Here is a 14,778-nt window from a genome sequence, read left to right as displayed (position 1 = left end):
GAGGGTTGGTGGTTGAAGTGCCAGCCAAACCGCAAAGTAAAAGCTACCAAGCACGGAATAAAGGTCCCAGTGGCATTGCAATGCAAACGAGCTGCCTACACTTACTGTGACAGAGCCAACGAGGCTGGGTCGGGGATGGGGGTTAATGCCAAGTGGGCAGCAACCGCTGGTAGTCTCTGTCTCAGTCCGACTGTAAGCATGAGAAGCACTTTGACTGGACAAGAGTGTTTCCAAGAGATCGTACAATCTCCTAACATTCCCTTCTACTCTTGATCTTACGATATTTGAGAACTGATATCAGATGCCTATTCTAATGTTCAAATTTGAAGCAAGTAAACAAAAGGGTTGCCGTGTTAAAGGCAAAAGCCACCCTCGGATACTCTTACGCTGTCAGACAGCATCAATCTGTGATGTTCAATGCATTCCAGGAGTTATTTTGTGATGAAGGGTTGCAAATCACTTTTTTGGTACACCCACTTTACCTCAACCTGCCTCGTCTGCTTCTACTTCAGTTAGTGATTTCCTACATTTCCCCAAATGTCTGTCAACAATCCCCAGAGAGGGGGCATGAACTTGCTGCTGTCAGTCAAAGGTGGGCATATAGGTTCATATAAATATAGCTTGGTAGCCAACTAGTTTGTGAGCATCGCGGTGGGTCTATGATTGGGTGGGTTTAAGTCTTATCTGTCAGATAGAACGCATAGTGTTTCTCACAACATCATCTTTGAATGCTGTCATTACATTTTGTACTACTAAATGCCAACAAATCAGAAATGTTAGTTGCTGACCCCAAAACACAAAGGTCTCATGTCGCGGACGTTGAAATTTTGGGAATTGTCTAATCTTTCCGTTGTTTGATCCAACTTTCTCATTTGACTCGCACATCAAAGATATCACAAACATAGCATTTTTCCACCTTTGCAATATTGCAAAAATCCATCCTAGATATGTGTAGTAGATATGGCTGAAACCCTTGTACATGCATTAATTTAGTCAAAACTCAATTACTGTAATGTTCTATTTTCTGGCCTGCCAAACTCCTGCATTAAAAACCTTCAACTTTTGATTTTTAACCCCAAAAAAAAGAGAATTGTTGATTTAGCGCTTACAACATCAGCAGTTCAACATAATGTACTTTTATGTGGAGGTAATGCCTAGTATCATTGTCTTCTATTTCAAACAACATCTAGATATCAATTGAAATCTCAGGTAACATGTTTTAGCATTTCTGACCCCCTTAATGAACCAGCCATTGGGAACCTAGTAGCTACGGTGGAAATATTTCAACATGATGTCACATGGTCTACGTTTGCTCAGTTATCCACACAAATTAAATACATACACCACAAAACAACAAAATGGCCCCAGAAATGCAAAGTACATCACGAGTAGCTGTCTTTCAACATTGTTAAACTGTTTTAGGGTGGATTCTTCCTTTAAAAGGCTGAGTGGCTTAAGTATTTCTGCCCCCGAAACTTACGCTCATCATCCAGCTTCACCAATCAATCAGAAACAAGTGCATTTCGGCTCATTTGTGCAAGCTTGAAACTACAGTCTAAACTGAAACTACGCTCATGCATTGACACTAAAAACAAGTTGCCACATTACAGGGGATTTTAAAGGTTGCTGCATTTCTGGTCTTTATTACAGTGGAAATACAACTATAAAGCCCTTTAATGGATGTCTGCCTGCCTGGCCCGGTTTAGGCTTCAGAAGCAAGCGATGCCAGGATATTAGGTCAGTGGCCTGTGTGGCTCTTGGCAGTGTCTGGCGTGTGTAATGGCGCATTGTTTTAAGCGCTGAATGCCCCACTTTTGTTATTCTTTTATGCGTTAAATTACAGTGAAACGTGCATTATCACATTACCAGTGCCCTAATCTGTGTGTTTTAAGTCTTTAAACCCATCTGAGGGGATGATCGCTCTTTTGCGCAATTAGTAGCCTTTTCAAAGTGGCGGATTTGGAGCCATGTTTTTATTAAAAGTGCTTGAGGCCCGGCAGTGGTAGATTAACATTGGACACACTAGCAGGTTAAAGGAGCACCGATACTAGGAATAAAAGGAGGGTGGCAGGAGGGTAGGATTCCTATACAGGCAAATGGAGCTGGTGGGGGGAATAATGGAATTTGCCGGATTGAAATGAGAAGATGGGAGGGGGTGAGGTTAATGCGTTGGGTTATTGTGCATTACCCCGCCGCTCATCCTCGCCTTACATGGCTCTGTGTGACATTCAGGGCCATCAACAACATTCCCGCCATTACATTAGTGGCCCCGCGTACGCAATATGCCAAATTGCTTTTCAAAGTTGTTTTCTCTCCATACACTTATTCGTTACATTCATTTCATTTGTGGGCTGGATGTTTTTGTGGAATCGTAGTTTTCTGCCGTTGTGTTTTAATCTCTCTCAAATGTAATGCCATAAGCTGTGAACTGATGATATCTAGGCCATATTCACAAGTGAGTATATTCGCTAACATAGGACGCACTGCTGGACATATTGGGGGGTTGGATGGAGCAGGTCAACTACTTAACAAACAGCATGAAGTGCTTTAGGGATCCTAAAATAACAGGTGCTTGCTTATGGCTTTCCGTCACAGGCAGCACAAAAAGGATAAGACTGCGCATGGGCTTGGACTCATGCAGGGCTATTGTTGCTGCTGAGCTGCAGATAGCGATAAACTCATTTTTAAATATAGTTAACTGCTTGTAAAGTTTTAAAAAAAATGAAATAGTTTAATTTAAAAAGCACTATTTACTGATCATATACATTCAATATGTTCAATTCCTCAGCCATTTTGTCCATCATTTTTTTGTATGTTCTATGTAGAATTAATTTCTTCAGTTCTAATTTCAAAAAGGTTTGTGGGATTGGTCACCTGTTTTAATTTCCTTTTAAATTGGCCTTTCAAATTTCTTAACCACAAAAATCAGTTCCCTGCTTGCATGAAAACACTAAGGGTGAGATGCAGGAATGGTTAGTCATTTCATTTGGTTCATTATAATGAAGTTGTAGCCTATTTCCATTTTGTTATTTGTTCCAAATGTGGCCTATAGTCCTATGGATGCCAATCAGTTCCAGATCTAGATTTGAAAGAGGTGTGAGGCAGGCATGAATCAAAGGTCTTCATCATCTTCATCGCATAATTGTTCTGGAGGCCTTTTAGTACTTATGTGTGAAATTATGACACCCCCGGTCTCATTGTTATCCCTATACGGATCTAGAGATATTCACACTTTTGGGCACTAATGCCATTGTCTGACGCTAACAGGGGTGAAATGATGAGATAAGATTAAGTGGGGGTTGTTCACAATGGATTGGTAGTTGGGTGTCATCACTGTAGGCCATTACTAGCTGTCAGTTACGAAGAATGTGCCCTGAATCTTCCCATTGCTGCACTCAAAATCATTGCATTGATCACTGAAATTATGGCAACATTATAACATGCACATTTTTTGGTAAATCTGATCAATGTACCCTTGTGCTCAATGGGTGTCTAAAGTTAAATGAAAATCCACCTTTACAATGTTTAATACTGTAAAACATTCAGCTACTGGCAGTATACCTTGCATTTCTGGGCCCATATTTTGTTGTTTGGTGGTGTATTTTTCTTACTTCTGTGGATAACTGGCCAAATCTATTATTTTCAGTGCAGCTACAATGGTACAAGCTACAATAATAGCAAAATTCAATGTCAATACCTCAGAATCAAAGAATGAGGGCTTCTTTCTAGAGTCATACAGGGAGAAATCCATAGTAGAAGAACTAGATATCCCAATTTCTCCACTGACAGTAGCCTCGATAGACCAGAATGCTCATGCTTTTCCTTAACTAGAAAAACCTTGGCTCTTGCTATCACTATCGTCATTGCAAGGCAGACAAGGCAGGTTGAGGGAAAGTGGGTACACCAAAAAAGTAAACTACAACACTTCATCATAACTCCTGGAATGTATTTAACATGAGATTGGTGATCCATTTTATCCGCAAAGCGGTGCAGGCCCGTTTGTGTATCAAAGAGACCGACTGATAGACATTCTCCCTCATTATCGGGCCTGTTGTTGTGCTGGCTTTAATAATACCGCCGTCTCCGCCGCCACCCGCCGCAGAGACCTCTCTTCAAAGCAGGTCATTTCCTCACAACACATATTCAGACAAACAATTACCTCTTATCAGGCTGTGGCGGGTGACACCTCTCCAGTCTTAGGGGACAGTAATCTACGCTGCCTAAACACTTCTCTCTCAGCATCCATACAACCAGTCAGTGCCTCCATTTGTGGAGTGTGTGTGTGTGTGTGTGTGTGTGTGTGTGTGTGTGTGTGTGTGTGTGTGTGTGTGTGTGTGTGTGTGTGTGTGTGTGTGTGTGTGTGTGCGTGTGCGTTGTTCCTACTTCGCCGGGCCATTACGGAGGGTGTTGGCTTAGCAACTGTCACAAACACTTCACAGCCACTCAAGACCCAGAGAGCAAGGCACCTTCAACGCTTACTTAAAACCCTGTGAAAAAAACGCAGCCCCAGAAACATCCCGTAAACTTCCAAAACGCAAAGGAAAACACCAAGAGGGACAAGAGAGTGTGTGATAAGGCTGTGCTGTGTGAAGGAGAATCGGTGTCAAGTCCAACTGGAACTGAAATACAGTGAAGTGAAGCCTCACCAAGCTTATATTTTTACTGGGTGTGTAGTGTGGCTAAAACAACTGCAATCCTCTACTCCGCCATAATAACTGCAATAGAAAAGCTGCTAGAAACACACGAGTCGGTCACTGCCACATCACACTCAGTGGTCAGCGTCTTGTGCGCGAGTGCGCACTCACGTGCGCGCGTCAAGGAAAAGAGTGTGTCCTTTTCCCCCTGTGGCCTGTGGATGTTTATAAAGGGACTGATTAAGGACTTTGGTCTGTTTAGATCTCACAGGATGTATGTGAAGTTTGCATGTTTCAGTGACAGGCCCTACATGAAAGGCGATACTCCGTAAGTGAGACCCTGGCAACATTGTGGGTAATTCATTAAGTTGCCGAGCTGACAAAATCCTCTAATGATTTTCCAGGACTGACTTTCAAAAAAAATTAATTTCCTAAACAAGATCTCTTTCCTGCATTTCTAGAGAAACCGTTTTGAGGTTAAAAATTTGGCCCAGTCATGAGAACGTCTTCCAAAAGAATGCAAGTCAACATACATGGTTGCAAAAGTAAATATTGAATGATGAAGGAAACACTTATTTTATGCAATGATTAAGTAAGATTAGGTTCTTGCTGCATGTTTTATTTCTTATGCATTTAATTTAATCTCTGTGGTAAACATATGACCTGTAAATGACAGAGGTCATGCCAACCCAAATCATACCCTCCACAATATCCCAGCATATTAAAAGACCTCCATCTTGTGGCCACATCTGTTTCTTCACTGACAGGAGGAGAGCAGTGGACTGGTGGAATATACTGTATATTGAATGTATTATTATACATGTATATATGTATGTTTGTATGTATGTAACTCCTGAAGAAAAACAGATGATGATTTTTAACAACTAGCTTGTGATTGCATTGCAGTGGGCAAATTTAGATTTAGACTGCCCAACCACAAATCAGAAATGCATTTGTCCTTCCCTTATACTTGCCTATTTTAATCTAGAGCAAGTGACAGATGACTGCTCTCTAAGGAAGAGTCCTATGATGGAGGAGCCCACTGAGCACTAGATGTCATCTCAAAATACATTATTACATATTTAAACAATGCATAAACAGCTGTAAATATCAAAAATATGCACCAGAGAAGTCCATACGTAGATAATTATTTTTGTCATATACTCCAGAAGATGTAGTAGATGTCTACTAGACTTTCATTTTTAAACCCTATGTAGCCTAATTTTAGCCTAAACATCCATCACCATTTAGACGTCTTTCAAACAGCTGGGCTAATCGATGTCAAATTGCTCAGTGGAAGGTTTGCCTCAGGTGTGTGATACTAGATAAAAAGAAATGAACAAAAACTTGCACAGTGACAGTAAAGGAAGAAATCCAAAAGAGGCCAGCTGATGCACAAAAGTACTGACTTTTATTTACATAAGGTGCAAAAGTGATTAAAAAAAATGCAAAAATTATCTTACATCTTTTTTTGCACCAGTTGGCCTCTTTTGGATGCTTTTTCTTTTTTTTTTTTTGCTAGTTCTTGTTGGATTCTTTTTATTTGTTTTATTTTTTTATATAGTAGATCATTTACAGTGGCTATATTGTAATTAATTTTCACCACTCCACAGACTATGAAAACAGTGTTTCCTTGTTATTGAGGGCTAAGTAGTACTACTGTATGAATCAAATGCTATAATCTGGTCAACAATGGCACCTAGTGGCCATAACCTTATATTAACAAAAACAGTAAAATGGGCTAAACCAGTGGTTCTCAATCCTGGGGCACAGAGCCATGCTGCTTTTCATTCTAGCCATCTAATCAATGACTGATTTACACCTGGGATGCCAGGTGAATACAATTAACTACCTGATAGGATAGAAAACCACCAGTGTTCTGGGTCCTGAGGACCCCATGATTAAGAACCACTGGGCTAAACCATGCACAGCTGGGACACTGACTATATCAGTGTCAAATAAGTTAGAATAAGTACCATCGGTACTAGTTCTAGATACTCCATGCTGCATATATTTCATTATTTTTCTTGGTAATGCGGAAGTAAATACAATGCAGAACGACTCGATTTTCATTAAATAATGGATCAAATGTTTTTTTCCCACTCAGAGCGATCGATCGTATGGCGTCAGAAGACTTGGATTACGCTTCACGAGCTACAGTATATGGAGGTCAATTTAAAAGACAGCATTCTTAGATAGATATTACAAAAAAAGTAACACCCCACACCAAAATTAATCTAATCTAATCTGATAACACTGATTTATGTTGCACACAGTCAGGAATAGACTTGAGGTCATTGATAAGGCCTATGCATGAACATCCTTATTAGTGGCTGCACAATCTACACTTTTCACACCGGCCCCAAAAAGGTAACCTGCACCAATCTGGTCGCAACTTGTCATGAATTGTATGCTTGTTTTTTTGTTTGTTTGTTTTTTTAGGGACAGTGGATGGTAAAAGTTAAAGGGTTTTTCACTCCCAAGTCTCAATACCTTGACATTTCACAAGTTAACTATGCAGTTTATATTTTATATCAACATGAACATCTTTTTTTTTTTTTACATACATACTCCTTCTGTAATGAGACATGTATATATTTAATTTTCATGACCTGAAAATTTTCACTATTTACTTTGCAGCTGGCAAAGAGGAAACAAGTAAGTGCTAAAGCAATGGCGAAGGTAGCATCAAAAGTGTAGGAGAAAGGCACGACTTCAGACAATTTTCATTACATCTTTTTACCAACGTGAGTGACGAGAGTGAGTGTCAATGTGTTCAAAAAACTTCCTTCCACTTGCTTTTGGGGTTGATTTTTGGAGAGTCCACTGGCCCGTTAGGCCCTGTTTGGAGCTGCAGCAACACGTATGTTGCCTTATGGTGAAGAAATTGACAAGATTTTGGTCTGAATCAATCAGTATGATGGAAAATGATGGGACAATGGGGTTCAGGCCATTAGGTGTGTCACTCACAGATATGCTCCAGATCTGCATCCCGTCAGTGTAGCCGATCATGAGGCAGAGGGGAGGGTCAGTAGTGCCACTGTGCATCTCCATGAACTCTGGGTTGCGGGCAGTGTCTGTCCAAACAGGGAAGAAAGACAGAAAGGGAAAGTAGTCAGAGGACATGCTTAACCATCCAGTACTATGACCTACAACCTGCAAATATTTTCATGTCTCAAACCTCAAAATGGATCCACATTAGGCCGTGATCACACAGGACACACATTTTTCATGACATTCTATAAGCAAAATTTCTGTCAACAGACTCAAAATCATTCCTCAATTTAGTTCCTCTGTCACCTCGGGCATGACAAGAAGTAAAGCTTTGACATGTCAAGTAACATTTCCTAGTTATCCGACATCAAAAACTATACAGATAAACAAGGTTCCAGCAGCCTCACAGACTCAACAACTGTCAGACTGAATTAAAGATCTGGCGCACGCAACTTCTCTCAGACATGCAGACATCTGTGATACAGCAGAACTCTGAAAGCTATAGGGAAATGAACGATCAAATGGTTGACAAAGAGCAGCCAAAGGCCCTTCATGTTACATTAAAAGACAGTGGTTGTGTCATAATATTTTCTTCCAGGGACATCTTTGTGAGGGGCCACTTTTTTTAACATATTTGACTTGGCTCCAGAAACAAATCAAATCAAGCCCCAGTCAAATATGGTGCAATGTAATTTCACTTGACTCTCAAAATGATATTGGTTTTCATCTACAGGAATCTTTTCTAAACGGAGCCGAAAACAAGTAAGGCCCTGCTGATATCAAATTAATCGTTTCAGTTCACCAATAAGTATTGACAAGTAATAGTTGCTTGTGTGAATTTCCTCATTTATCAGCGCAGATGTCATACAAAGCACTAACTTATGGTAAAGAAACTTAAGGTGGTTGCTGGTTCACATCTCCAGACCATCTGGGAAAATGTGGGGATTGAAAGTGAATGAGCAATGCCCTCTCCTCCCTTAACAACTATTGTAGAGGCGCCCTTGAGAAAGGCTTAACCCCCAATTGCTCCAGCAGAGTTCAGTGTTATTTAGTCGATTGCGGTTGTGCTGGGCAGCTCCCAGTACAGTGTGACTGTGTGGAACTGTGTGAATGTGGAGCAGGATTTGGCTGAGAAAGCGCATGGAGGTCAGTCAACTTGCCCTGAATAAATTAAGGTTTGAAGCTGCCCAAGGCAACTTTGCACTGTGGCGGCCCCAAGTGGCAGTGGGAGATAGCTGAACTGTTGAAAGTTTGAAGGACTTTATAACCCAGAAATCCTGTAAGGTGACATCAGTAAACTAAATGTGTTCTTCCTAGTGTGTGGTGGAGGTGGTGAAAAGGTTCAGCCATCGTTGCCGAGTCTGGCTTTCTCTGGACGGAGCGCTCCCTCACTGCTGTTTATGAGACACTTTTGGATTTCCCTCTTAAGTTTCAATTCATCAGTTGCTGTGGGTGGAGTAGATATCCCAGCAGTGTCCATACCTGACACCAGAATTTAGTTAGGGCAAGTAGGACAAAATTACATCCTAATTGGTGGGGATGGGTTTGGGATGTTTTCTATTGCAGCCACCCTTGTGATTTAGACTGATAGACAGGTGTAAAAATTGCCTAGTGCAGCTTTAAATACCCACATTGGTGACTTTAAATTCAGATTTTCAATATTTATTCATGCCAATTTACAGCCCAAATGCCTTATAACCATTTCATTTCAATGAGGAATGAGGAATTTAGACAGGGATAGAGATAGGTCACTTTTCTGACTGAGCCACCCAATGCAGGAACATTTGAGTATATTCACACAAGATGAGTGTGGAGTTCCTATATGCACAGTTTGTGGCTTAACTAATGTTTAGCAATCACTCCTCTAGCTATTCAATACTCACACAAGTTGTCCGACAGGGACAGACTTACCATTGATGTCAGCTTTCTCAAATCGGACCCAAATGATTTTCTCTTTTTCGTCAGTCGGAGGAGCCCCAGTGTACGCCTGTCATTAGAAAAAGACAGAAAAGAAAGTGGGTGATAAAAACAACATCCATCATCCAAATGGGTATCACCAGGGCAAAAACGGACTTTTGACCTACAGGGCAAAATGGTAAATCAAACAATCTATTAGCTACATTCAATATTTTACCAGCCAACAAGATATTTATAACAGAATAAGACAAACAATAACAGGTTACCTGGCAGAATGATAGTAGAGTAGACTAACTTAACAGACACAGGTAAAATGTACATCCTTTTAGCTAGAGGCTGGGGTATACTGTTTCTCCCATCCTAAGGAAAGCCACTACTCTTCAGTCAGATATCAGTTATATAGAAAATAGTAGCTGAGTGATCAGATGACAGAGAAAAGTTACCTGCGGCACAACATCTTGCAAGAAAGTCACCACACTTTCCATGTAAGACTGCTCCCTGAGATGGCAAAAACAAAGCTTGTTATGAATAATAATGCATTGAATAATTACATCTCACCTCTCACCTGAATGCTTATTTCGGATCAGTATCTGTGGTTGACCGAGCAGCCATGAAGGTGTTCTGACTCATTGATTTTCAAAACAAGTGAGCTAAACTAACTGATGACACCAATGAACTCATGGCAGCTCAATTCCACGTGGAGCTTCGGAAATACAGTGACCAAAACTATTCGAATTATCAGAGACTCATTAGTCTAACCAACAGCCAATATCATATCATATGATAGCTATCAAGTTTCTGTAGCCAGAAACAATGCAAGACAGATTAGTATAATAAACTGCATTTATAAAGAACTTATCTAAAGTGTTTACAAAGGGCTTTTTCCACAGGCAGGGTGTTCCACAGTCTTGGGGACCGGGGACATGGACATATAGATCTAGGCTACATTATCTTCAAGTGATTGGCTGAAACCATTATAAATCATACAATACATTCTGAGGATTTTATAATAAAAACCGTGAGATTGTTGGCCTTACGTGGCAGCTTGTGCTCGCACCACAACCCCTCCAGCACAGCGACTTGGTCTGCGTGGAGAGTCAGACGCCATTTTGTCTCCTGGGTTTTTATCCTGCAGTGGTAGAAAGAGACATGAAAGAGGCCTTTTTTTTACATGAGATTAAGTGAGAGTAATGATTTGATCAAAGGACCAACCAAGTATCGCAAAATGTCTTAAGTTTAATACTCTGAATCAACATAGACTCCAAAGTAGGACACTGTCAGAAATACTCCTCCAGAGCCAAATTTGTGCATCACTTTCCAAGGAGAAATCTATCATCCATGCAATAAGATATGAAAATCTTTACTCCCAGACATACTGAATAATGTTTATTTTGTCCCTAATGTGTATCAGCAGGACCCTAACCCTTGTAATTACATCCCGTAATTCATAATATCCTGTACAAACCATGACAATTTCAGGTCATGCTTAGGTTTAACCGATATAGGTTTTTGAGGGCCAACACCAATACAGATATTTTTCGATTGAATTCGCCGATAGCTGATATTTTGTGCTGATATTCTACATGTTAAAGACAGATCATGCCTAAAACTTCTAAAATATTACAAGTGTTACGTGTTTCCCCCAGAATTGTATACTTGTCAAGGTGGAAAAGCCTCTGAAACAGCATTTAGACCATCATGGGATCAATTCTAATCAAACTGCATCATATCCATCATATCAGAGGTGGACCACACTGACTGGACCAGATTTGATTTTTAATAAGAGGACAAGATCGGCAAACCAACACATCTGCCTAAACCTCGACAGAGCAAAGCTTATGGTTTATACTTTCCATTTTGGTGGGAAAAATGAAAGGTTGGACTATACATTGTGACAGTTTGCATTTAGAATAAATCATGAGTTACCAGGCAGGTCTGCCTCCAATCACTATCAACCACTCTATTAGTTACACAATAGGGACCATTTCACAGCCACACAAGCCTCATGTCAGGGCTACTAGCTCAGTGATCATGAAAACAGCGTGGCAGCAAACTACTAAGCAGCCACAATAGGTTCTGTTCTCTCACATGGAGAGACCGTGGCACCAAATTATGTTCAAAAATGTGGCAATTTAATGCGCCCTTGCTTATCAGCAAAAGTACATATCTCATAAAATATGACTTAAGATCTTCTCTAAAACATTAGGTGCCATTCTGTAATTCAGCATAGAGATAACCCATTTATTTCACTGCAATTTCAACTTTTAGAATTGGGTCAGACGCCTCACGGCCCTTCACAGTGTATTTTGGTGGAAGCAGACTGTGGGAATAACAACCACACCAATACTTTAAATCAGGGATAGGCAATAATGTGCCATGGAGGGCCGACACTATGCAGGTTTTCATTCCAACCAAACACTACACAAATTAGTATACCTTCAACCACAGAGGCAAGAACTCATCAGTCAAATCTCCTGGTGCAGAAAACCTGCCCTTCATGCACATGGTTGCCTATCCCTGCTTTAAGTTAAATTTTTACTGAAAGAAATCCTACTTGGTGGATTATCTGTCTAAGAGCTGCTGCTAACAAGTCAGAGAAGATCTCTTATATTTTATGAGATATATACTTTGGCTGATTAGTAAAGCCACACCAAATTATAAGAATAAGAAGCTATTAAGCTCTTGAGTAGAGTTTGGCATTGAGTTTTTTTCCATACAGGAGTGAACTGCATCTATCAGGTCTGACAAGTTAGCAAACAGTGTATTGATTTTGGAGATGTGCTGCAAGTCAAAATAATTCTCACACTACTCTGATAGCCAAACGCTTACACAACGACATCAACAACAGCAGAGAGACAAATATGGGCTACATGTTATCATAACTAGCGTTAGCCTGCCTGGAGTGATGCAAGTGTGCTTCTCTTGCAAACCAGGCTAAAAAAGCTGGGCTGTGTTAGCCTCAGCTACACACACACACACAACACGTATTCTAGCTTGCACAACTGGCTACCAGCCTACACTCAAGGGCAATATTTCTGGCAACTGTCAAGTCAAAACAATACACAGTTGTTGGCTAACGCTAAAGTTGTTTAGATAGATGAGGACCCAGTAGCTAACTAGCTAGCTAGCATTAGCTGACCAAACTCCCTTGTGCGAAAATGACACCGTTTCAATGCCGAAACAACAGTTACGTTTGGCATATTTTATCAAGATATTATCTTTAAGAGACGAGATACGAACCGAGGTGTTGTACGTTAATAGTCACCTAGCTTGTGGACTTGTTTGGTAGATTGAAGGAGCTCTCTACAGAAACGTCAAAATAGACTGGGAGGTTTGCGGAACTGTTTTGTTTAATTGAAACCCAATCAGAGCACACAGACGGTTTCAAACAGTCAATCAGCGGACAGCAGAGGCGGGTCTTAAAATGCTTAACCTATCAGAAACAGAACCAACCTAGCCTCCAACATGACTTTTAGACAGGATAAAATGTAGTTCATTGCCTGTTCGCAACGTTGTGTTTTTATTGTAGCTCTACCGTTATGACAGAAGAGAGTGTTATTGGCGAACAACAAGCGATCATAAAATCGACTGTAAAAAAAGATCACCCCCGTTTGTTTACAATGTGGTCTCGCGGGATTGCACTCGGTATGGTTTGTTAAAGGTTTGTTTACAATGTGACCTCGCGAGATGATGGACCGCTGGTACCAGTGGCTGGTACGCATATGCTACATTTATGGTCCATGGTAAAAAATGGTAGATATGAGCTCCTACTTGAAAATACCGTTCACCTCAGCTTTCAGAGGTCAAATGCATGTAAGTATTATATTATCGGGTAAATGCTATTTGAGACTGAGGGAACTCGGGGTTTAGAGATGGACCTGATTTCTCCGACTTCCTGAATTCTTCCAAGTCGTTTCTTTACCATATTCCATTCCCATATGACTTGAATGCAGCAGTAAGCACATTAGAGCCTGTAAAAGTATGTCGCCTCCTAGCGTAGTGAAGTGTTATCAGGCGCTTATGTTTCATTGCTTACATGGATATATTTTGACAAGGCCAGATAAACAACATGGGTCATTCCATCTGAAATCAGACAGGCTGTCACTTGTGTCTCCGAATCGCTCAATTTTCCTGAACACATTCTTTAACCCAACATGATAAATATGGAGTCTGGGCCCTGAATTACAAGTAGTTTACAAGAAATACAGGAGAATGGCCACTTTTTATTGGGATAATAATTTCAGATAGTAGTTTCTCTTTAAATAACTAACATATACATAATTAAAAATCAAGATGTTTATTTATTGAACCCATTATAAATATTTTGTGTTAGATCTTCAGTTGTGGAAAATCACATGGGCATATTTGTTCAGCCTCAGAACTTTCACATTTTACAGATATTTGTATGCATGTAATGTGTAGAAATTTGCATTATCCTTATGAAACTCTCATGGTAAAATAACCATTCCAGTTATCCAGTATTGAAATTAATTGTAAAATATGGCAGCTAAACAACTGGTAGGCCTATAATACATAAAGACCCAGTCTGACACTGATGTTTTGTTTTTTTGTTCAAATTTTGATTTTGAGTTCATCTTTGTTTAGCAGGCACTCAGTGGAGATATTATAAATAACACACCAAGAACTGAATTATATATTACACTATAAAACACCTGGTTGTCTCAATTAAATTTCTTTTTGGGAATTATATAATCCACTCACTTTCTGTTGTGTCCATATAATATTTCGTTCTATCAGGAGTAGCTGTCACCAGACACAAGATGCACTGTAATGTAGTGTAATATCTGTCAAAATCTCCAGGTGTTTCAGTCACATATATTTGCACTTATCTGCAGACCTGAGCTAAATGTCACTTGCTCTCCTCTGAGCCATAAGAACAAGGAGCTAGAGCCATTTTCCCCTCTAGGCATGAAAGAGGTGTGCCATAGAGTTGGTTAAGTTGGCTTAACATTGCTGGCAATGGTGAGTACTGATTTATAACCTACTAAGACCAAGTGGAAGTATAGCATATACTTATAATATAGTACAGTGATTCTCAACCTTTTTCATATCAAGGACCCATAACTTAGCACACTTTAGGGCCACAGACCCCCATTTGATGAGATTTAGTTTTTCTGACACAAATCTGAGAATATTTTTATTAGTTAGATATGATTTTGAACAATTCATCAGTTTGCTGGGGACCCCCTGGAACCCCCTCAAGGACCCTTGG

The 14,778-nt window shown here is 40.2% G+C and overlaps 1 protein-coding gene across 1 annotated transcript in view; it reads right to left on the bottom strand.

The window, feature by feature from the left end:
• The window catches only part of bcas3 (BCAS3 microtubule associated cell migration factor), a 292,284-nt gene extending 279,410 nt beyond the window's left edge, over nucleotides 1-12,874 (bottom strand). The window contains exons 1-5 of the mRNA XM_078284118.1: nucleotides 12,786-12,874; nucleotides 10,583-10,674; nucleotides 9,989-10,043; nucleotides 9,540-9,615; nucleotides 7,605-7,711 (exon numbers count right to left, since the gene is read on the bottom strand). Of these exons, the coding sequence (XP_078140244.1) occupies nucleotides 7,605-7,711; nucleotides 9,540-9,615; nucleotides 9,989-10,043; nucleotides 10,583-10,653 (309 nt within the window). The 5' untranslated portion in view covers nucleotides 10,654-10,674; nucleotides 12,786-12,874. The remainder of the gene's footprint in view (nucleotides 1-7,604; nucleotides 7,712-9,539; nucleotides 9,616-9,988; nucleotides 10,044-10,582; nucleotides 10,675-12,785) is intronic.
• Nucleotides 12,875-14,778: the final 1,904 nt, after the last annotated feature.

This window comes from Centroberyx gerrardi, chromosome 6 (genome assembly GCF_048128805.1).
Source record: "Centroberyx gerrardi isolate f3 chromosome 6, fCenGer3.hap1.cur.20231027, whole genome shotgun sequence".
Taxonomy (NCBI): Eukaryota; Metazoa; Chordata; class Actinopteri; order Beryciformes; family Berycidae; genus Centroberyx; species Centroberyx gerrardi.
This window is presented reverse-complemented; position numbering and strand designations above follow the sequence as displayed.